This window comes from Varanus komodoensis, unplaced genomic scaffold, assembly GCF_004798865.1.
Source record: "Varanus komodoensis strain SLA01 unplaced genomic scaffold, ASM479886v1 scaffold10, whole genome shotgun sequence".
NCBI lineage: Eukaryota > Metazoa > Chordata > Lepidosauria > Squamata > Varanidae > Varanus > Varanus komodoensis.
The window spans coordinates 19,641,875-19,667,016 of record NW_025335269.1 but is presented as its reverse complement, the minus strand read 5'-3'; the positions used below and the strand labels follow the sequence as shown (position 1 = coordinate 19,667,016).

Here is a 25,142-nt window from a genome sequence, read left to right as displayed (position 1 = left end):
ATTTGCTCCTGCTTAAAATACATAATGGGGGTAGCTCTCTTTTATTGCAACTTCTCTATTTACAGGTTTCCATGTCAGACCGGCAGCTATTTTTCTTGGAGACATTAGGAGTGACAGCTAGTATGCTTGAACCCATTCCTTGCCTACTGAAGCTCCCTATGGCTGTAACCTGTTACTGGGCACAGCATTCAGAACCAAAAATAAAGTTACCACACATGAAAGCTTTACTACTTGGAGTGGTATTTGGTGAATTAGACAAGATACTGCATAGTTCAGGTAGGTTGAGAAGGGGTCAGGTTTGATCTCCTTTTTAGACTTAGTGACTATTTCCTTAGTTTCTGTACTTGAATTTACACATATAGATACTCCATTTCAGTTCATGATTACACAGCATTTTGGCTCAGTGTTATAAACATTCATGTTACCTTTTGAAAAGAAATAGTAATATCTATGAAATGTTTATAAATTTTCAATTTACATATGCTATGAGCAGTACTTCACTAAAAGGTACTTAATGTCACTTGTATATGTAGACAAGGTTCATCTCTGTCGTCATTAAATCAGAGATTCAAGAAGCATATTACTTTACTGATCAGAACCTGATTTATGTGTAGTACATCTCTCTGCAGCAAAGAAATATGGTATAGGTAAATCATGATCTATTCAAATTAGGTAAAATTTATTAATTATTCCTGTCTTTATTCTCAATAATACGTAAGAATACCCATTGAATTCTGTACTGACTACTACCCTCCTTTTATAGTCCAGGAGTAGATCATAGGCAATCCTACTCCAAGCACAGGCAGTACCAGAACTATACAACACTGGGCAATGTGCAAGAAGCTGGTATGGTGAGGAAGCTGAAGCAGAGAAGCCAGGTGATTAGAGAAGTATTGCTGCCTCCACATCTATGCTCCATCCCATATGTGGCATTGCCAAATGTTGGAAACCTTGCTTTTCAAAAGGATACATGCAACTAAGTTAACTTAGAACTTGGCTAAGAGCCTTCTTATGATGAAAATTCTTAGTATTCTAGTTAAACTTTGCAAAACATTTTGTGAACCTTTGAGTTAGAATTAATGCCTGCTACAGATGTTTATATATTGCAAATGTAATTAGGTAATTATTCAAGAAATGGTTTGATCAATCATGTAACCCTTGGGATACTTAATATTGGGCCTAAGACGATGGAGGGCTTTAAAATTTGAATCATACTTATGAATATATTTTGCATACAGCATTTTATCAGAAAAAGGAATATAGTAGCAAACTGGAGAAGGAAATGCATGTACTTCAATTGCATACACTTTGGCTTAAGTACAATAGGGTATTGCAACTAAAATGGTATTGCCAAAGATTCCAGAAAAAAATGTGATTTTTGTGGAGGGATAGGAAGTAAAGGAGGTGATATCTGAACTATTCCTAGTTTCATCTCAGTCTGGGAGAAAAAGCAGAGATTTGGCCAGAATGTATTCCTCAACGTCCAGTACAACCCATCAGCAAAATAACCAATATGGAATGCCTTTTAAGGCCTCCATTATTTATTATATGAGGTACTTCGGAGAACAGCACTTAAGCCTAAAGTAGTAAGTAGGCAGTAGCTACTATTTGGGAGAATCTCATGACCAAAAGATTTAGAAACACTTTTTCATACACTGTACACTGTCTCAATCCATTTAGAAAGGTTTGCTTTTTTCCCCTTAATTCCTATATAGATTCCGAGGTTCCACATCTTGAGATCAATAAAATTGTGTATGAACAGTTCTTGGAATGGGGAAAAAAGTCTCCAAAGGAAGCATTTGAATTAGATACTGCACACATCTTCTGCCAATGGCAGTGCTGCCTTCAAATGGGATTGTATCTCAACCAGCTGCTCTGTACTCCTCTCCCTGAGCCAGATCTGACACGGTAAGAACACCCAAGCTGCAAATCTGTGTATGCTCACTAGTACACTAACCCTGTCAAATTACATAGGACTTATTCTGCACAAGATGATGCAATCAAAAGAAAATTAGGTAACGCCTCACATCTATCTCAGTGAGGCTTAAATATCCCTATTTGGCTTGTGCTTAGTAATATTCAATGTACTTCAGTTTGCTGCTGAACTAGAGAGTTTCAAACACACTGTCATTTACGGCACTATTTTGCTTTTTCAGAATATTATGAATACAAGCCCAAATAGTTGCTAATGTATGGAACTAAATCTTTTCAGCAACAGAGCCAGTCATTTTCAGTATTTCCCTTAATTGAAATAGACATTGACACAAAGTTGCTGCTGGCCAACAAAGTGTCAGTTTGATGCTGGGTGTGTTTGCAATGTTACTATCAGGATTTTCAAGGGACTGTTTATGTATATGTCCCAACTATACTCGAATACATGCTGTGGGAATATTTATTTATATGGTGCCTTTTTTTTCCTTTAAGGAACTCAAGGCAGCTTACATAATTTTCTTCCTCCTGTCAATCTTATCCTAACAACCATGTAAGGTAGGTTGGGCTGAGAGTCTGTGCCTCACCCAAAGTCATCCAATTAGCTCCATGGCTGAGTGTGTATTAGAACCTGGAGTTCCCAGATCCCCAGTCCTGCACTACACAAACCTGTGTAAGAATATCTGTTTATACCTTATAGCCCTCCCTAACAGGCACCCTCTGAATCTGATGGACTACAGATCCCACCATTTCTAGACAGTAAACGGCGATTGAACATGCTATCTGGAGCTTATGGGGGTTGTGGTCCAAAACATGTAGAAGGTGTGTGGCTGCTACAGAAGAATTTGCATTAAATGTCATTTGTATTTATTTATATATCACTTCATATTCTGGTTTGGAGATTTTGTAGCAGTGAACAGTAAACAGTAAAGGAAATAAAAGAATAAATTTGTTTAAAAGCAAGATTAGAAAAACTATCAAAACCATGAAGGCTAGATATTCTGGAAGGATTCCTGAAATAAGCTTCTTCAGGAGGGGCTGGAAACAATATATTGGTGCCTGCTCACCCTCCAGAAGCAGAACATTCCACAGGAAGGGAGCCACTATACTGAACTCTGTCAGGATGGGTTCCAGTCAGTCTATAGAGCTGTATGGAACCACCAGGGACATGCCATATGATGACTTTAGCAACCAGGCAGGTTGGTAAGAGAGAATGCACTCTCAGGTGTTTTGGTCCTGAGCTGTTTAGGGCTTTTTACACTAGTAAAACCTTAAACCTGACCCAGCAATCAATAGGCAGCCAATGCCATTTCCCTCAGCAAGGGCAGCTGCTAACAACTGAACAGCTACACTAGATTTAATTTCTAACCAGCTTTAAAGATTAGCCCCAAATAGAGTGCACTGCAGCAAGCCAGTGTTATCTTATATATCTTGATGGCCAAACTATCCCTGTCTGGGAGAGGCTGTTGCTAGCAAAACTGCCCATCTGCTGGGTTTGAGAAACTCGTCCCCACAGAGCTTCCATCTGCCGGGATTCAGCTTCACTTTATTGGCTGTCATCTAGCCCATCACTGAGAACTTGCACAGCCTTACCTGATTCAGGTTACACAGGGAGAGAGTTGTTAGCATTGTGACAGTACTTTGGCTGCAAATTTCCAATGACTGCTCCAAGCTGCTTCATGGATATGTTAAATAACATTGGGGAGAAGTTGGTATCCTATACTTGAATTCATATGTATAAATAACTCATTTCTGTATACAACTGCATAGTTTAGTTGCCAAATTCTGAGAAACAGAAATTCACTGTTAATTTCGGAAACAGTTCAATAGTAACCCAGTGGTACTTTCTGAAACTACTGCAACACAGTGCCTCCAATTTCCAGCCCAAAGTTGATCCAGGAGAATACCATGATTGAGGGTATCAAAAGCTGAGAGACTAATCAGAATTAGGAAGGTCACTATTCCATTGCCCGCCATGAATAAGTCATGAATAAAGCGACAAAGGCGATTCAGTCCCATAACATGGTTGAAACTCAGACTGGAATAGGTGTAGATAACCAGTATCTTCCAAACATACCTGCACTTGTTCTGTCTCCATTCTTTTAAAGTACCTTGCATAGGAAAAGGGTATTTGTGACTGGGCAGTAGTTGTCAAGTAGCATTGGGTCCATTTTTTAAAGCAAGGTCAAAGCTCTCGATGCATTCTTCTGAATTCTTACCTTACCTTGTAAATTAGATTAGTATTACTATCCCCATGTTCTACATGAATGATTGAGGGTAAAGGGTAGTGGTTTGATAAGCTACATAGCTGAATTGCACTTCTGAGTTATCACACCACCCTTGCTGTTTCAGTGTTTTTAGCTGCACCCAGAAGCACACATTTTACAAAAATCCCATTAATTAGGGGATTTTACTTATCCAGAAGCATTATTATAGAGCACTCAAGATTCCACACTTGTCAGCATTCAGTGGTGTGTTGCAGTTTCTATTTTTAACTCCAGACAGGTTTACAGAATTACCCCTGCCTCACCTGAGTTTGACAAATGAAGAGTAGAACCCTGTATCTTCAACATATTGAAGATAACTCACTCCAAGTTCAGACAGTGTCTCCTACTACTTTCACACAAGTGTTAAAAATTATGGGAGAAAAGAACAGTGATGCCTCATCTACCCCTTCCATTCAGAAGGAAAGGAAATCACTGCAGCCATGCCCCAAAGCTCCAGTTCAGAAAAGGAATACAGAAAGACAACTATTGATAGATGGCATGGAAAGCCCATGTGAAGGTCAGAAGCATCAGCTCGGTCATATTACCTGGGATTGTCCATTATGCGGCTGAAGTGGATCCAGATAAATCTTTGTCTAAGAGCGATTAAAGCTGACTGAAAAACCATCTTTCCACGGCTACTCCCCACACCCACACAGTCAGCATTCTGAGGTCATTGAACACATTCAGTCTCCATTAGGCTGTTTTAAGTTCCCACCCCACAGCCTGCTTTAAAGAACAGAATTCCACTACTGGAAACCTTGAGATTCTCCCAGACTTGGGTATGAATGGTGCTATTTTGGCTACATAAGGATCCAAACTCACTTTGAACTTTGGAAATAGAAAGAATAATAAAACCAGCAGCTTTATTATAGCAAGTAACACACAGTGGGCTGGTGGTGTTCATATGCTCAAAGGGAATTCTAACAGGCACTTGACAATCCTCAATGCTTCCCTGCATAACTCTTAAGAGACTTAAAAGAGTCAAGTGAGTCTTGGATTATTGGGCAGTATGAAAATGAAATAAATACATAATAAAACAGTGTTTTTCCAGACTGGGAAAAAAGGAAAGCAGGTTATTCAAGTATCTATTTCAAGGACATGTCTTAAGGCGTCTTATGCCATAAGGAAAACCTTCATTCTGAATTCTAAAGTAAGTTTTCTTATCAAACCACCAAATTAACTTTTGCTTCCATCTTCAACAGACTTTACAATGGGACCCTTGTGCATAGACTACACCATCAGCTTAAATCAGGACCCACACCAGAAAATCTGCTCAGCACATCTCCAAGGATGTACCAGCTTTATTGCAACATGGTTCATGTAGTGAAAGATGCAATGCCACTAGGCTTCTTCCAGAAAAAATCCAAATCACAAAGGAAAAAAAACAAGCACGCTACTTAATTAGTAGCATGGAGAAAAGATAAGGTACTATGTTGGAAACTTTGTTTTCAAGCAATATTAACAGATATGTAAGTGATGGTGGATTACTAAAAGCACATTTTATTAGATAAAGATTGTGGATAGGAATCTATTTTTTACATTCAATCTCTAGTAGTTCTTTTGCAAAATGAAATTCCAAGAAGTAATGCAAGGAAGTACATGATGCTTTGTACATGATTTGCTGTTACTTGCTGGAATCTGAGATAGTCAAAACACACAAAGATCTTTGGATAGTCTCAGAGTGCTGGCAAATTCATTTATGGTGTACAGTATACCTCCTTTTTGTGGAATTTTTCTCCTGAGCGAGTCCAAGCCGATCTCCTTGTGAGTAAGCCGGTGCCTTGCCATGCGGCAACTCACTCACAAGGAGATCGTTTCTTTTGTTTGGACTCACTTGGAGAAAATGATCTCTGCATGTGTCACCCCTGCCTTGCCACGCGCATGCACCTGCCCCCCAGCCCGGCCTGCACCGCCTGCCCGCACCACCTTGGCTGCCGGCGCCAAATTCACGTTTTTTCACAATTTGCGGATGCTTTAGGAATGTAACCCCCGCGAATGTCAGGGGACTACTGTATTTCATTTATGTGCTACTCTTGACTATCCTCAGGGAAGTACTAGTATAGCCCCATGGCCTAAACACAAATCCCTATGGTGGGATGGATAACACCCTGCATTCTTGTCCACGTACCATGCTTACAAGAGCCTCTGAGCATCCAACTATCTGCAGGTTTATCTTCTGCCTTCCCCTGCCCTATGGGATACCTATGAGACAAAAGGTACACACTACTTGTGCATCACTTAGAACAGGGGTCCTCAAACTTTTTCAATACAGGGCCAGTTGAAAGGTGGTGGATACATGTGTGCGGCCCAGTGGGGGGGTGCCTGGGTGCGCAGGCTGGTGAGGCGTCGGGTGCGTGCAGGATGGCATTGAGTGTGCGCAGCGGTGACTCACTCAAAGATTTCCCAGCAAGTTCAGAACCATCTCTGAGTGAGCAAGCCACTGGCGAGCGCGCGTGCGCGGGGGAGGCAGGTGGCAGCGGCGGCTTGCTTGCTCGGAGATGGTTTTGAACTCACTGGGAGATCTCCCAGCAACAGCGAGTCCAAAACCATCGAGCGAGCAAGTTACTGCCCTCCTGTGCGCGGTACGTGTGGACAGCGGTGCGGGCCGGATGAAAGAGCATGATGGGCTGGACCCATTCCACGGGCCGTAGTCTGAGGACCCATGACTTAGAATCTAGTAGTTTGTGTATAGTTCTAAATGAAAAATTTGTAAACTTTGATGTGGATAAGTTTTGGCAATATTTCCTGAAGAATTTGGACACACAACTATTTGCTAGTTGTAATAATCTTTTACCAAAGTAAACAGTCTCAGGTCTGTTACGTATTTTTTACATATAGCATTTTCTTCAAAATGGTTCATAGGACCCAATTTTTCTTAGTGCTGAACAAAAGTCCAAGAACCTAAGAAAAAGTGTGCAGTTGTGCAAAATGTGCTGTAAAATTAATGTCAATGGCAGGTGGTATCTGTCATTCCACTAACACGACACAGGAAATGACATGCCACATGTTGAAAATACCTGGTTTATACCTTTAAAATGGTAGGACTTGGGAAATCCAAGTGCCAAGATCCTCTTGCTAAATATCTCCATCTAGGATAGACCACAGCTACTTTATGCCCTTCATACTTTAAAAAAATGCTGCAATCCAAAGAGCATTGTGTTCAGACAGAAAACAGGAATGGTAATTTTTATCTTTTAGTACATGTTTTGTCAAATTTGCTTCCAACCTTCAGAAGCAGTTATTCAGGGGACCCACTGGGGAAGGGAAAGAAAAATAAATAAAAAAGAATTGCTGTGCATTCAAAATACCACGGATTGTGCATGTCTCCCAACTAGAGTTCACAAGTAAGAAGAAACTGGAAGATTCACTGTTTATGCTAAACATTAAAGGTTTGTTGTACCACCAATACTGATGAATTCCAGCTCTTTCTTTTTAAAGAAAGTGTTCCTCCATTCCGAAATGACACACAATCTATTACAAAAATAATACGATACAAGGAAATATTTTGGTAGCTCTATTTTAGAGTAATGCAGTAACACATTAAAAATGAGATCACAGTCCTAAGAGCACCATAGAGATCTTTATCTTTTCAAGCTTTTTTCTTAAGGGTGTAAAGAAAAACATACCACACCAAAGATCCTGACACAGCAAAGATTCAGTTCACTATTAGATGAGACCCGATAATAGGATGTGATTTGTCTGGAATTCATACTGTTGAAGGTGGAAGGAACCACAAAGCCTTTGTTTGGCTTACAGCCAATAGCTCAAGAAAATAACTCAAATGGGGGACAAGGAGTTTATGGTTCAGGAAAGTAGTTAACTTTGGCCAATGTGTAGATCACTTTGGAAGTGTGAAAACATTCAGAGATCATTTTTTTTTATCTGTGACCCGTCATCTTTTAAAATACCAAGATACACATTCACACATTTTAAGAAAAGCAGACATTTACTTCAAAATTGCAATATAGGCTTTTCAATCACAAAAAGAAAGAAAAGACAGTGATCCGACAGTGGTCACATCCTGTGCAAAGAACTTAGGATATATATTAAAAAATAGCACAAGGTACACATTGCAGGATAATGTAAATAAATAGAGGTGCTGAAATATGGCACTCTTACAACTCATTCTAGACCAGATGGAATGCTTCAAATATTTAATAATCAAATCCCACCACCACCATAGTTTTTTTAAAAAATAAAACTAAAATATTTTATCTAATACATGTTTCTATACACATATCTCTCAAGAGCAAAAAGGTGGGTCAGATATTTGCTTTAAAGTAGCCACTCTCACACTTACAAATTTCCATTCAATCTGAAAAGTAAAGTTGTCTTTGAGGAAAAATATTACCAAAGTTGCATAATTTTGTTTCTTACTCCCCCAGCTGGAAGTTTAGAATTGAACAGTCTTTAAAATTGCCAATGTTCATCATCAATCAGTGAAAAGCAGGACTTATTCAAGAGCCCTTTATCTTCTCATGTTACTTCCTCCTATACAGACAGCAGTTTCTAGTTTTGCAAACAGAAAGAATGCAATGTGCATCATACATCAAGGAAAGATGCTAAAGATGAAGATCTGCCATGTTTCTGGGTCTTCTCCCTGCTTCTTTCAACCTTCTTTATTATCTCTGCTACTATACACACTGAGGAAGTCAGGCCCAAAAGAAACAGCAAATCTAAAGGAGGGAAAAGAGTTTTTCCTTTAAAAACAGCACCTGACATATAAAAACAATGTGTAACTGACTTTGAACAAAAGAATTAAAATCCCAACTTTGTGTTAACTGTAAATATCCATTTCATTAAGTTTGTATAGTTACATTTTTCTACCTTGTCAAGAATATGATTTTACTGACTTATTTTTAAAGTTAATAGTGCACAATTTTTATGAAGCCAAGATGAACTGTTTTACAGCTCTTTAATTCTAGTAACTTCAATTATCTACAAAATGCATTTGTATGCTTTTGGATTCATTATTCTTGGATGTAATAACCCAAATTTCCATTCTACTGAAGATGGTGAGAGAAGCAGATCAGAGTTCTGGAGTTCTCAGAGCAGGCTGAACTTGATGAATTGTAAGGAGCTTAGCATGGTTCAACAGAATATTTAGACTATTTAGGGTGGTGCAGCATTTGGAAACAAACCAGAGAGAGGCTTGAACCTACATGCTTGTTTTCCACACCTGCACAGCAATACCTTCTCACCCACCAAAACATAGCTTGCCTTTCCCTCTAAAATTAGCAAACTGTTATTTGTGCTTGTCCTGAAAGCCAGAGTAAGAGAGAAGTGCATTAGCCTGAGTTCTTTGGCTCTTTCATGTAATCTGATCTGATATTGTATACGGCAATAGGAAGGAAGGATAAAGAGGAAGACACGGCTTCAGGAAACACTGAAATGTGATGCACTAAAGGGTAATTTGAAGAAAAAAGCAAGTGATACCATGAAAACTGTTATAAAAGTATCAACAAACACAAGTAATGTTTTAATACATTAACTGTATGTTTTATCCATGGATGCATTACCAACACAATTCGCTAGCAAAATAATATAAACTTCTCACAGCTTTTATTTATTTTGAAAGCCAAACTTCAGTTTATGACACTAAGCAAGAAAATATTCCTTACCTAGTATGCTTAGACTCTCTGTCTGAAAAACCTTCTGAAGAGGAGGGAAGTAGATTACTAGTAGCTGCCCCATAATAGATCCAAGGACTGCATAACAGAACATTTTGTTGCTGCAGAGTCCAATCTCAAACACAGATTTAGTCTACAAGTAAAAAATGTATACTTTTATTCTGATTTCTTCTAGTTACTTGAAATTAAGAACTTCAGACTATAATGTTCCTATTAACTTTTTGGTATCTTAAATGAGTTATGGTTTTAAGTTAATACTGTTAAATATTGATAATTTGCAGAACTTTAACCATCTGAACTTTTCCAAAATATTTATTGTATCATACACTTAAAACACAATGGGTCACATACCTGAGATCTGGAACTCAAAGCATTGAACATATCAAAAAATACAAAGCATGTGAAGGTCATTGTTGTATCTCGGGGGGTTATGACATTGTCACGCAGCTACCAAGAAAAAAAGACAGTTTTAATATATGCAGCTCTCTCCCAGTCTACAATAAAGCATTTTCAAATAACTTTTCATCCAATAATTAGACGCACAATACTAACTGCAAAGCATCCAAATGTGAACAAATCCAATTGGCTGCCTAAGCTCCTAAGGATTTGATACTGGCATCTAGGAATCTATTCATCAGCTCTGTGCAGGATTAGTACCTAGAACTGCAATCTACATATAATTCAAAAAAATACAACAAGACCTATTGATATCTACTTCACACTATCTCCCTACTATAGAAGGGCTTCAAGGCACTTTGGCAGCATATGTGTACTTAAGTCCCAAGTGCCTACCTGGATTTCAGAATTTTGAATATTGAGTGGACAAACTTTAGGCTTACAATATTTGGTCAGGTAGCATACAGTAAGAATAAGAGAACAGGAAGCTTCCAAACACATGTTCAGGTCAGGAATTCATGACAGGTACCAAGATGAAGCTCACAAGTAATTTCACATAGAAATCAACACCTAGTTTCCTCTCCCTCCTACCCAACTGTTTATTTCCCAGGAATTTTAAGAGAAAAAAAAATCTTTAGATGTTGCTATTGCTGAAATAACTGCACACTGGAATGCTGCTGCCAATCATCCAGAGATCTATAAGGCGATTCAATATACCTTCCGCACACCTGTCTTGGAGCATAACTACTTGAAAAGCTATGACTTTGCTGCTATAGCTTTTCTACATAAAGGCTTCAGCAAAGATGCAAGGAACTGTAATTGGTTGTTGGTAAGGCATTTACTCTCAGCCTGATGTACATAGGAAATTGTGAAGCTAAAAATCTTTTTAGTCATTTTGAGAAGGATGGGACTATTTTTGAAAAGCACTACAGGAATGGTAGTAAGAAATGTCAGAAAATTCATATTTTACCAGAAAAGAAAATTCCAGTAGTACTGATATACTAAAAATAAGATCTTATATCATGCCTTTTCTTCTCTTGAGGAACCCAAGATAGCTTACATAGCTCCACTTTATCTTGACAACCACAACCCGGTGAGGAAGGTTGGGCTGAGAATCTGTGACTGGCCTAAAGTTATCCAGTGAGCTTCATGGCCACATGGGGACTAAGACCTGGATCTCTCAGGTCCCAGTCAAACATTCTAAGCAACAAATCTCACTCGACTAGAAATATTTATGGCTACTAGCTTCCTTGGGACCATCTATCTATCAAGGCTCCTATCAAGAAATGTGTGTGTGTAGTCTTGCTCATAAGAACAGTGCCTACAGTTCTTCCTTAGGGCAGTATCCAATGTGATACCAGCACTAACATAAATTACATTTTGGTAGAAGAAGGGATCTCTAGTACTACTCCAATAGCAATAGCTGCTGTCCTAGGTTTTTCAGGGAATCCCATGTTGGTAACTAACACTCTTTATATGACAGTGTTACAATGCATACTACTTTAATACATGTTTATAAAAAGTATTTTTTAATGTGGCTGTTATTTATCTTTCCCTTTGTGTGGCTGTTTATGGCTGTGGCTGTTATGGCTGTTAATGTGTGGCTTTTATGAGACTTTGCCTTTGTTATTTTAAAAACTCTTAAGTTTTATCTGCCAAATTTGAGTCTAGGTTACTGAATTAAAGAGCTATTTTAGGCACATGCAGGGGCTTGTGCACACTCAGATGAACTTACACGTTTTCTCTGAGCAGATTGTATACTACTGTAACACTTATTTTGAAATCCCCCTTCATTAGGAAGCAGGTTGTCATGCACACTGAAGGCTGTGATTACAAAGTTCCCAAGTTAAGTTCCAACAGATGTATATGATTAGTTGCATGGGTCCCTAGATCTTGATCATAAGCAATATTGCATGCACATAATGAAAAGAGTTAAAATAGATGCCTCTTTGTTGTACCTCTCTCCAGAAGACAAACAATGTTCCACATACAATAATTATAGATGAAACTAGTATCTTAACAATCAGGTTTCTGGTCAAAATGCTGTCCTTGACATTTCTTGGAGGCTTCTGGATAACATCTTTATCCACAGGCTCAACTCCAAGGCTAAAAATTAGAAAACAAATTATTTTTTTGAAAATGTTATTGATGAAGCTTAAAAACTACTAATATGGAAAGAAATCCAGGCATAAACCTCACAAATAGGTTTGTATTTGCCAATACATTCCAAGCATTATGTAATCATACGAACTGCAATCAGATCAATTTGCATTTAGGTTCCACAGAAGCTAACTAATTCAGCCTGGATTCAACCTGATAAAACTTTTTCTATGCTAACTATAAGACTTACCACTGGGCAGCATCCACAGACACTTGGGTTCCTACTAATTCTGCTGCACCAGCAGTGTATCCTGCTGGTTCTTTGCACAGGTGTGACTCACCACTAGCAAAACAGTGATTTGAATACCATTTATGAAAAGATAAAAATCCATAGCATTGGTTACCAATTTTCTGTCCCTAGATATTAGTACAGAACAGATCATACTACCATTATTAGAACAGTTACACATATAATTCAGCAAAGGCACCCTAAATATCCATAAATCTATCTATTTGTAGATTATATCTAAAGGCAGCCCAAATAAAAGTTTCATTAAATCCTTTACCCAATGTGTTATTACAGGTGGACAATTATCCTTCCAGTGTTTTAATATTTAAGTATATTTTAACTCTCAAAAGAATGCAGAAAATCCATTTACAATGACTTTGCATTACATTCCTAGAGATGGGTAGGTAATTCAAAAGAACATGTGTATCCTTAAATATTAAAGAATTTTCCATTACAAAATTTATCTGAATTATTACCTCCTCTCAAAAGGAACCTTCTACTAGACAATAACAAAACATATTGCAAAGAGAAGTATTTGTACCATTATACTTCCAACAATCAGTCAATTTAATATAACTCTTCTTTAAGAGTTGTTATGGTATCAAATCTTTGGGGGTTTTTTTGCAAAATTATGTGTAAACTAAGTAATCCCTTGCAAAAGAGCTAATACTGAATACATTTGTTGGGCAATATGAGATGTTCCAGCTGACACCAGGTATGTATTACCTGCTATTAAATATTTATAAACATAATGCCAATGTAATATTTCAGCCTCAATCAATACTTCCCACTCTGAAACTGTAAAAACAGCAGGACCAACCTAGATTCTAACAAATATTTTAATTGCGTATATTGCCATGCATCTGTAGCTGACCATTTATCAATGGCAAAAAATGATAACTGGGGCTGACAAGCTGATCCAAAGTAAAAAAAAAAAATCAGCCTGCCCATCCAGGATGGCCAAACAACAAATCTTCCCCCTTCTAAAAAGTCTTTTCCTTCATTTCCGGTTGGACCTGGAAGTGTAAAATCTCTATTCTGAAAGTGGTAGGCCCTGTTTATGAAATGGAAGTTCCTCTGCAGACTGCAACAGAATCAGTGCCACAAAACCCTTGCTTAGATGCTGCTTACTGTGATCTTACATCATACCATTTTCAAAGTAAAAATAAACTGCCTTCAGTAGTTATCCTTGAAGCACATTACTATTTGCAATATGCAAACACTGAAACATAAGCACAGATATGTTCAGTGCAGCACTTGTAGGACATTGTACATCAAAAGTTAATTGATTTCAGTTTTAAAATTAGCAAGTCACTGGCAAATATTTGTCAAACTGGATTGGGAGATTTAAAAAATACACTCCAATTTAGTGAGAAAAAGATGAGAAACCAATCCAGTGTTTTCAGACAGAATTAAACAGATATTTCAATTTAATAAAAGTAACTTTTTTAAAAGTCCAAAATGACTTGTTACATAATTTGATACACAATTCATTAAAAATAACAAAGCCTACTCAATACTACAAAGTTAATATGAACCATCTGCAAGTTAATTTTAACTTTTCTGGAAAGCTTAACTATAAAACTGTAAACAAGTGACATCTTCAAAATGCAGTTCTTTCTGTTGAGTTATTTGGAAACTTGTGACACAAGTTATTTCCACATTTGATGATGAAAGTTGTATTTTCAGTTGTATCTATGGAATCCTGAAGGTAACAAATTGATTTGGGAACCATTCTTTTCTCAGTGACCTGCTCTGCTGGGGAAACTACATTTCATAAAACTTCTTCTCATTGTCCCACAGTAACTTTGCCACTGTGACAACTTGAAAACTCTTACCCAATGTAGGAAAATTCAAAATGCACAATGTGTATGTGATCCAATATTGGAAAACTGGTCTTGAGACCTGGCTCAGTTCTCCATACAGAGTTTTTGATGCTATGATTCTATATTTGAATTTTTATCACCAGGTAAGATATCAATCTTTATTCGCTCTATCTGTTCCTGTCTTTTCAAAGGTTTATCAGCTGCAGTCAAGTGCTTATCATTCTATTCACTGACATTTAGAATGAACAATTAAAAACTGATAAGCATTAAGTGTACTCAATGCCAATCACTTTTGAGCTTTTGGCAATTCACTTGTAAGGCAATATAATGCTCAGCACTACATAGTGTACCACCTGGATATATGAAGATTTTTATTTGCAGGAATATAGTGACATGTAAAAGTGGTTGCCAATAAGTAAACTTTAAAAGAAAAGAGCTGTAAAAATAAGTCCCAAGCCTCTTCTAAATGCTATATAGAAGGCTGAACCAGAAGAACAAATGTTGAATCACAGGTCACACAGAAGACAGTATGCATGAGATGAACCCAACTAAAAGTAATAAGATATTTTTATCTAAAACAATATAAATATCCATATAAAATAGCACATAATGAGACAACAGTATTAATTATTTCTTTAGCATCAGCTGTATCTCTTTGTGAAGGAATTTAAAGTGTTACCTTTGTGCTGGTGGTCCATCCATGATAATGTTGATCCATAAGATCTGCATGGCATTGAGAGGATTAGGAAAGTTCATTAATGTGGCCAATGAGATTAATGTCAATGCAGCTATACTCCTGTTGAAAAAAGTTGTTTTACACAACTGTCAGCAAAGCAAATATATTCCTTGAAGGTTTTGTTGTTGGAGATTTGTTGTAGATAAATATATCAGATAAATATTGTAATAAAAAATGCATTTGAAATATCAAGTAAACATCACATACAGTAAAAATCTAATTGCTTTAAATAGATCAAGTATGTTACATGCAGAGTTTCTTTTTAGCACAACAAAACAAATAAAGCCTTTCTCTTTCACAGAGAAAGTAAAAGCCAGTCACTGTGTTGTCCTCCTAATAAGAAACATATTTACCAACCACTGCAATAGATGGGCTTTTCTCCAGGTATTCAAAAAGCTAAGTTTTTCGTACGTTATCCTCAAAGTACCCTTGGCAATGTGTCATAATATTAATCTGTCATTTTGCATATCTAAAAACTAAAATTTAACTTTAGCTTACCCAAGTCAAACACCCTTGATTACCTTCTCCTGATACCCTCTGATGACATCAAGGATGGGGAACCTCTGTCCTGTACACAAAACATGACTTACAAGAGGTCCCAAGTCCAGCCTACCAGCTTCTTTGCCTCAATTTCCAATCACTATTCATCATATGGAATCCTGGAGAAGGTATAACTGACCATAGGTAAAATACTTTCCCTGCTCCCTAGCCTATACTGCACTAAGATTTTTGAAAAGCCTTCACTTGGTTCAAACATATTTGTCTATAACTAATTCAGTGCTCAGGCTGAAAAGGTTCACCACTCCAGCTTGTAAAAGTTATAGGGTGTCAACAGTATTGGGCAGTCAATGCTTCCTATTTGGGTCATCGGTTTTTTTTTTTTTTTTTTTGCAGTACAACAAATGTCAATGTACTGAGCTGGCAGTACACCAGCTCACAAGCAGATCACGAAGGCAGTGGCTTTTTCATTTGACCCTAGCATCTACTTCTGGATGTGGAGGTTCCATTTAGCTACTGTAACTAATGGGATGGGCTTGTAGAGCCAAAACAAGTAAGAGAAGCTTGTAGCACCTTCAATTTTGAAGTCAACTTCCAAAGGAAGGGCTGTTGGAACAAAACCAACAAAGAGTCTTGTTGGCCCTTACCAACAAGTAAGTCCAATTCATCAGACACATGAATTCTTTAAGATGGTTCAAGGCTTTCTTGTCTTTACCTAAGTGTGAGTCTATCTAATGTTTTTGTAAGTGTCTGATTTCATAATATATGCCACAACATATTCCTCCACAAAATAATACAGTTTCAGGGTAGTTTTGATGTGCTTACAGCCTGAACACTAAAAAAATGTCAGTCTTGTTCAATGATTGGTATCTTGCACAATGCTGTAATGGTTGGAAAATATGTGCCTTAATGAGCAAAACCATCACACAGTCTTGGCTAAAAGATGTAGAAGTTACTTTTAGGCTATTTTCATTAATTCCTCAATATTTAACAACAGAAACGTTGCCACAGTTAATATGCACATACTTGTTCAGTCTTATCTTCAACCAATTATTCTTGAGCAGACAGTGCAAGATATTAAGGATGGAGGTAGAATTTATTTGGTTCACATATCAATACGAACTGACCTAATTTATACTCTCTGGAGAAATACACAAATCAGAATGCAGTTATCTCCTTTTTTGGTGCAGTTCTCAAATCAGAAAATGTACACGTGTGTCATTTAGGAATTGCCACACTCAGAAATGGCTATGCAAACTTCTGTGCAATTGATTGATAAAGCAGAATTCATAATAGGAAACTTCTGACACTGTGTTTCAAAACTTACGTGCTTAGTTGAAATCGAACAAAATTTTTAATGTTATTATAAATCCCTTTACCCTCTTCAATGGCAGACCTGAAATACAAAAACCAAGATAAACATGCTTAGAGAAACTGAATTCTAAACATGCATGGTAGCAACTCAATCGCATCCTGAAAATAAAACTCATATGGCATTTTAACCATGTAATTTAAATTGTTCTGTAACTTCCAGAAAAAGAACTTATTGTCAGCCACTTTCAAGTCAATATTATCAGCTCTTCGATAGCAAAAACTGTTACACATTAAGTTGATCGTTTCAGCTTCACCAGTTTTTCCGAATACATGGGCATCATTTAAAGATGTAATAAATAGTCTTGTTTCCTTGTTTCCTGAAGGCATTATCCTGAAGATCTTATGCCATCTGCTTAAGGGGCTAAATAAGTTCAAAATCCAAGTTACAGGTATTTAAAATTTTAAAACTAGTTGGTGGACAAGCTTTGCCTATTGATTGTAGTCATACAAATATGTACTATACTTACCATTCAGACATGATCTACAGAAAAGTATTTTCTTATCCATACCTACTTCCCATTGCTCCAATGAGCAGAAACAGGAAAGATAACTAGCAAGTTCTATTGTAGGCACATGGCTGAAAGAGGATGTTCATGCCACATTGCCACTAGAATAAAGCTTGTATTATCTCAAACTTTACCTCCATAGATGGGTGGAGTATGATGACATAGCAGTTGTATTTTCCAAACAAAACAACACGCTAACTGATAATACAACTGTGCAGCATACAGAATGGGAATATAAAGCAAACTTACAGTATTGTCTGAAAGTCATCATCCACCAGGATCATATCAGCTGCTTCTTTACAAACATCAGTGCCTGTCTGCCCCATCGCTACTCCAATATCTGCTGCTTTCAGTGCTACAGCATCATTTACTCCATCTCCTGTCATAGCAACTACTGCACCATTATTTTGTAGTGACTGAGGAAAAACAGTTGAGGTTTACAATTATCATAAGCTATACTGTGCATTTAATTACTCTCTCTCTATCTCTTTTTGAAGTACAGTAAGCTCTTTCAGGTAAGATAAATCTATAGACTACTGCACAAATGTCAAAGCACTCAAAATGCAAGAACTCAATGGTTCTACTCTGCTTCTCTTTGTCCCGTCCAAAATGGAAAGCCTTCCCTTTCATAGTACTACTACTCCATTTCTCTTTGTTGATTTAAATACTTGTTGTTGTTAGTTGCAAAGTTGTGTCTGACCCATTGGGACCCCATGGACAACATTGTTCCAGGCCTTCCTGTCCTCCACCATCCCCCAGAGTCCACTTAAGCTCACACCAACTGCTTCAGTGACTCCATCTAGCCACCTCATTCTCTGCTGTCCCCTTCTCCTTTTGCCATCTATTGTTCCCAGCATTAGACTCTTCTCCAGGGAGTCCTTCCATCTCATTAGGTGGCCAAAGTATTTGAGTTTCATCTTCAGGATCTGGCCTTCTAAAGAGCAGTCAGGGTTGATCTCCTCTAGGACTGACCGGTTTGATCACCTTGCTGTCCAAAGGACTCGCAGAAGTCTCTGCCAGCACAATTCAAAGGCCTCAATTCTTTGGCGCTCAGCCTTCCTTATGGTCCAACTTTCACAGCCATACATTGCAACTGGGAAAACCATAGCCTGACTTTTGTTGGCAGGATGTCTCTGCTTTTTAGTATGCTATCTAGATTTGCCATAGCTTTCCTGCCCAGGACCAAGCATCTTTTAATTTCTTGACTGCAGTCCCCATCTGCAGTGACCTTGGAGCTCAGGAAAATAAAATCTCCATTTCTTCCCTATCTATTTGCCAGGAGGTGAGAGGACCGGATGCCATCATCTTAGTTTTCTTAATGTTGAGTTTCAAGCCAACTTTTGCACTCTCCTCCTTCACCTGCATCAAGAGGCTCTTTAGTTTCTGCCATGAGAGTGGTATCATCTGCATATCTGAGGTTGTTGATATTTCTCCCAGCGATCTTAATTCCAACTGGTGATTCATCTAGCCCCGCCTTTCTCATGATGTGCTCTGCATATAAGTTAAATAGACAGGGCGACAGTATATAGCCTTGCTGAACTCCTTTCTCAATTTTGAACCAAAATTCCGTGCCCAGTTCTAACTGTTGCTTCTTGACCCGCATATAGGTTTCTCAAGAGACAAATAAGATGGTCAGGTACTCCCATCTCTTTAAGAACTTGCCACAATTTGTTGTGATCCACACAATCAAAGGCTTTAGCATAGTCAATGAAGCAGAAGTAGATGTTTTTCTGGAACTCCTTAGCTTTCTCCAGGATCCAGCGTATGTTGGCAATTTGATCTCTAGTTCCTCTTCGAACTCCTGCCTGTGCTTCTGGTAGTTCTCGGTTCACATACTGCTGGAGCCTAGCTTGTAGGATTTTAAGCATAACTTTGCTAGCATGTGAAATAAGTGCAATGATTTAAATTAACTGAATAAAAATGTTTCATACCAGTTTGCTATGTCCAAAGGTCTGTATGAAGTGCAAAGCATTGCTCTGAATTTTAGCTGTTCCCCCCACCCTGCCCCTGCTACCTTCAAAACAGCAAATTACTCTTGAAAAGCTCTAATTGCTTTTATCTGGATTTTAAATTGCTATCATTAATAAACCATTTAAATTAGACACTATGTTTGCTATTTCTATAAACACATACCTTAACAATCTTCAGTTTATGTCTGGGACTTGCTCTGTAGAATACTGCTACCTAATAAATGGAAACAGTTGGTCTTCGTAATTAATTAACTACAAAGACATACACCTAACCTAGTGTTTTCCATTCTAGACTACACAGCCATGATTGCAGCAAGAAAGTCAAACAGAAAAGGGATACAGAAGAGTACTTTCTCAGTTTTCTCACATTCAGTTCTTTGTTTCTTCCCTGACCCCACCATCAGGATTTGGCTTGTCTAATTTCACCTCATGTCTGCCGCCATTCCCTTTCTTCTCTTTGCTCTCACTAATTAATTCCAGAACCGGCAGTGGCAAGGTTATAGAGTTCTGGTCATCAGCATCTTTACTTATTAGAATTAAGCTGCTTGTGCTTTATTCTAATTGAAGAGAGGAGATTTATGGTACTGACATACCTTAAGTACAAAAAGTGTTTCTAAAGAATTCAACTAACCACTCCTACAAGTTATCTTCATATATTAAACAAATTAGAAATATTCTCCAAAAGTAGAAATCTCAGCAAATAGCTTCCAGCCAAAGGCCTTTTCCACAACTGAAACAGAAACAGATTCTATCTCAAAGACATCTCACATCAAGTATTTTACTAAGGAAAAAATAATAATAGAAATGCCACAAGTCTAGAATTTAAAAATCCTGTAAATCTGTGCCTACATCCTAGATAAAACTTGTGCCAAGGATTTAGCATACAAGACCAGAAAGACAGAAAGACAAAATTGCCCCCATCCCTTTTGTAAAATTAAATTTAGCTGTAGGTTTGGCAACGATGGATGCATTCTGTGAAACAAAAAATGTGTGAGCTGATGAATATAAGGAAGGCCTAAATATTTATTGCATTCCTACCTATCCAATAATTAATGTCCTTTCAGCAGATTAAAAACTATTAAAACAGTAATAAATATAAAATACAATAAATTATTTAAAATGATGAAAATGTGAAATACAACACTAATGTACTTAAAGCTCATTATATTTTCTATGCGATGCCCCTCCAGCATCCTTCTGCCTTTCAAAACACTAATTTTTGTTTTGTCAGAACTGATAATTATGACACTAAGAAAATTTTAGGGCATACCTGAGCCCTACCTTAATTAATGATAACAGTAAAGTATTATCTGTATAAAGAAGAACTGATCCCTTAAAGCATGCATTTTTGCCAAGTGTCCTTTTTCCCTGCTACTTCAAAGCTGAAACTAAACATACAACCTGCTTTGGAGTGTAAACCAAAAGCAAAGACATAGCCTCTTTTATACTTTCTGACAAATATTTTTGAAAGATACAGGAAAGCCTTAAATAATGCTTTAGGAGTAAGCTAAGTATTATTTAATGCTTTAAAATCCTCATATAGTTACCAACATAGAAGATTAGTATGTTTCTAATTAGATATATTAATATACAAAGTTTGATGCATTAAATATTACAATGTTTCTTAAATTAATGATAAAGCACAAAAGCCCAGTACACAGAAACTGAAGTGTTCTCTGAATCATTCAAACCAACCTTAGGTGCTATTTGTGAAAGCTGTTGTATATCCAGTGTATCTATTTCTTCACCTGAAACTGACTGAGAATTTTTGGAATACAATCCCAAGCGATTAGCTAGAAATAACAAAGGTAAAACAAAATTACTTTACCTTGATGTTACAATGAATAAATCAATTGAAGCATGTCCAAATAAATGTTTATAGTTAAACATTTGAGATTCATCAATTATGTTATTATTTATTCAAGTTATCAGTGAAACTTTATGCTTGATTCCAACAACATGAATAGCCATCTACAGATTCCCCTCACCCACCAAAAAACATAGGAAACATTCCAGACAGTTTTACAAGTTTATATATGTGTACAGTTTTACATTCTCCTTTGTAATAATGCTGGTAAATGCAATCAATAACTATGCTACTTATTCTTTGTCAAATAGTAGTAAAAGTATGAGAAAGAAGCAGAAGCTGGAAAAGTGTTATTGCATTTATATCCTACTTGTGGGCTTCCCAGAGACAGTTGGTTAGCCACTGTGAACAGAATGCTAGATTTGATAAGTCTTTGGGCTGAACCAGCATGGCTGTTCCTTTGCTCTTAATACTTTGTTTGCAAATGGAAAACTGGATTTACCATGAAGGCTTCTTCTACTCAGATGTCCTATTTTGAGTAAATACTCTGAGAGACAAGGCTCAAAGAGGCCTTTAGTTTCCCTTGTAAACAGCTGCCATCTCAGTTTTAGAAGCACTCAATTTTTCAATAATAGTTTGCAAGTTTAAACTCAGCCACAGGCAGGAAATGCTTCAGTGGAGTTTAGACACTGAAAGCACTGCCACTTGCGGCAACAGGGAGAAGCCTCTTAAGACCTGCCTAGGAGTTGCAACACTCTTCCTTCCTCTAAGCAAAAAATGACAAAAGTAAAGGCAGTTCAAAAATTATGTCTTTTTCAGCAGGCAGTAGCCAGTCTTGCAATACCAACATGAATGACAGTGCACTAGCACAGATGATCTCAACTGCAATGAAGTCCTTGGTGGTGCTACGGGTTTTCTAGGAGAACCCATCCCACAAGTAACCATTATTGGCACTGCACTAGAAGTCATTTATGCTATTGCAGTGTAATTTACATTGGTGGTAATGTCAAATCAAATACTGCCCAATGGTTACCACCCAGAAAGGCATAGAAGCAACATTTTTTATTTAAAATATGCACAACACATGATGTCTTCAAACTGTTGCTTCTTAATGTCTTTATTTTTTATATCTTCTTGGCCAGAATCTAAAGAGCCACTTAAGAAACATGTAAGGCTCTTGAAGTAGCTCAAAGATATTTTTGACTAGACTCTGGATGTTTAATCCAATTGGTATCTTAGACTACTTTTGAAGCTGCCCTCAGTTCCAAAGCACAGTGTCAAAAACTGCAGGTGACTGTTTGAGAATACAAGTCTAAGCAGTCCCTTGAGCTAACAGAGTTGGTTTTTCTGCTATTGGATCCTAGACATGATTTCCAAATCTAAGATAAACTCATGTTTAAATATAACTATTGGAAAGGCAATTAATAATTCACAGAAAAAAATTATCCACTCATACCAATGGCAATTGCAGTCTCCTGTGAATCTCCAGTAATCATTTTTATCATTACTCCTGAAGTGATAAGTGCAGTGACTGCTTCTTTTACACCAGTTCTTGGAGGATCAATAATTCCAACCAGACCCAGGAAGCAAAGCTGTCCAAGCTCAGGACCAGAAGCTAAGGCCAGAACTTGTAAATGAAACAAAAACCGGAAAGACTTTTAAACAGGGTACCAATATAAAATAGCAGCTAGTCTTCTACAATCTCTAAGGGATGCATTAAACTAAAAAAAGCTTTGTCTCTAGCAATATGGTACCCTTGAACAGAAAGCACAAGAGTTTCCCAAAATAAATTTCACCTTTATAAATTGCAGTCAACTGAAAATGATGCAAATTGTTTGTATGACTGGTAGCAAAACACTGTGATTCCTATATTGGAGGCTGCAGGAAGGTTACAGTTATAGTTTTGCTTTTCCCTGCATAGTTTCACAATTTACTGAAAGTTCATTTGCCCTCCATATTTTGGGTTGAATATATTTGCGTGGGAGTAAGTCCCATTAAAGTTAATAGGTTTACCCTTGGTAGACAAGTACAGGATTACACTCCAAATAAGTTGCACTTAAGTCCTACTGATTTCAGTGGGAACAAAGTCATAACTAACCTTTTCATTGCTTTTCGTGAAAAGTGAATACTACTAATCTAGTCTGTTTCTAAGTTACAGTTTGGAGGCCAGTCTCCCTATAAGGTTATTTTGAGAAGTCTGAAAATTAGCATATGCTTTCTCTTTGAAATTTTAGACACTTCAAATTGTAAACTAAGAAGTTAAAACATATTTTCTCAGTTTACAGTATGCACATACAATCTCAAAGCAGCACAATCTACAACAATGGGAGCAAATGAAAAAAGGAGTTCCTTACACTGAGCACAGGAAGCAATTTGTTTTCAAAATGCCACACTTGGCTGTGGAGATAATTCTGGCATATGGTATTACCTCTAAGTCCTGCTGAGCCCATTGATGCTTTTTCTTGCTGATAAAGATCCCTTTGCTGCTGGCTAAGAGGTAAGCTATGCCCCTTGCTATTGTATGTTGTACAGTATCGAATCACTTCTTCATAAGCACCCTTCATGAAGCAGATCTCTGGTTTGTCCTAAAGGAATAAACATAAACATGTTAGTACATACTGATCTTTCCTCCATCTCAGTTCTGTCATTTATGTATTTCAAAGCTTTTTTAGTTTGTCAATCTTGACAATGACTCGACAAGACAATGACGACAAACCTATGCCCCACAGAGTTTACTTTATTATCAGTATAATATTACTCGCTCTGGGAAGAAAATGAGGCACAGCTTTATTTCCTTGACTGTTCTGTTAACAAAAGCAGCACTACTACGCAGAAATGCTATAATGCTGCTGTAGAATCTTAAGTTAAAGAATAGGTCTGAACACTGAGAATATGGGCTGGCATAGCATAGGAATAATAACTTTGCTCTATTTCCTACAATTTGTCAATTTTACTGTCTTGCTTCTGTAGCAACACTTACATTCTAACATTTCCCATGGAATATACTGTCTGTAGCACAATCCTGAGAGTCAAGCACCTTCAGAGAGTACAAAACCTTTTCCCCAAAAGCTTCTCTGAGCTGAGTGGCATATCATCAGAAAACTGAAAAAAGATGGCATAACTGCTACAAAATTCACCTAGTTGTGTTGAGCCATTTACATATCAGTTCCAACCATATTTACATGGCAATATAATTTTGTTTGTTTAAATTGTAGAAATAAAATAAAATGGGCTTGTGTTCAAGTAAATACATTGGCAATTTCACCTTCAGTTTGATATGCAAGTATATCTTCATACAACCCAGAGCCCTAAAATGACAAGACACTGTAAGATACTGAAATCTGTTGGGTAAAAAATGACAGAAAAAGGCCTACCTGTTGTGTTCTGTGTATACACTTAACAGCCATCCATTTTTGCTCAGAGCTAAAGGGATATTCTGCTTTTCTTATGTAGTCTTGCTGGATTCCATCCAAACCCATCTACGAGAACAAATGACACTGCTAATACAACACACAATGTTTTTGCAGCCAGATAATCCATTATCAGGCCTATGTTCCACAGGTGCACTTTAGCTAACTTGCTTCTACTCGGTATTGTTACAACAATCAGTTTGATATGAGTTATTCTACTATGGATATGGGTACTGAAGATACTACTTCATGGCAGAGTACCAAATTAGAGAAAGGAAGCCATCCAAATGTATAGGTGAATTTTAATCCACATAATTCTCATATCCTCTTAGAGTGGCATTTAACCCCCACATTATACATACTAGTTCTGTCTATAGTTACTTGCAAAAGCTCCATTTGTTCCA

The 25,142-nt window shown here is 37.3% G+C and overlaps 2 protein-coding genes across 13 annotated transcripts in view; one reads left to right on the top strand and one right to left on the bottom strand.

Moving 5' to 3' along the window:
* Positions 1-25,142, top strand: part of ASTE1 (asteroid homolog 1) — a 51,786-nt gene that overhangs the window by 5,409 nt on the left and 21,235 nt on the right. For 7 of the 10 annotated variants that reach the window (XR_006417153.1, XR_006417164.1, XM_044455831.1 and 4 more), the window contains 3 exons: positions 66-276; positions 1,716-1,908; positions 5,399-5,621. Coding sequence is in view for 8 of the 10 variants with exons in the window: in XM_044455831.1 (XP_044311766.1) it covers positions 66-276; positions 1,716-1,908; positions 5,399-5,597 (603 nt within the window). In the remaining 2 variants the exon portion in view is untranslated. The other 3 variants (XM_044455840.1, XM_044455849.1, XM_044455860.1) reach the window with 3 other exon arrangements.
* Positions 8,124-25,142, bottom strand: part of ATP2C1 (ATPase secretory pathway Ca2+ transporting 1) — a 50,550-nt gene continuing 33,531 nt past the window's right edge. For all 3 annotated transcript variants that reach the window (XM_044455800.1, XM_044455808.1, XM_044455790.1), the window contains 12 exons: positions 24,703-24,807; positions 23,757-23,913; positions 22,785-22,955; positions 21,217-21,314; positions 19,685-19,735; positions 17,801-17,967; positions 16,999-17,067; positions 15,117-15,233; positions 12,181-12,328; positions 10,178-10,273; positions 9,818-9,959; positions 8,124-8,872 (listed from right to left, as the gene is read on the bottom strand). In XM_044455800.1, coding sequence (XP_044311735.1) covers positions 8,739-8,872; positions 9,818-9,959; positions 10,178-10,273; positions 12,181-12,328; positions 15,117-15,233; positions 16,999-17,067; positions 17,801-17,967; positions 19,685-19,735; positions 21,217-21,314; positions 22,785-22,955; positions 23,757-23,913; positions 24,703-24,807 — 1,455 coding nt within the window. In that variant the 3' untranslated portion in view covers positions 8,124-8,738. The remainder of the gene's footprint in view (positions 8,873-9,817; positions 9,960-10,177; positions 10,274-12,180; positions 12,329-15,116; positions 15,234-16,998; positions 17,068-17,800; positions 17,968-19,684; positions 19,736-21,216; positions 21,315-22,784; positions 22,956-23,756; positions 23,914-24,702; positions 24,808-25,142) is intronic.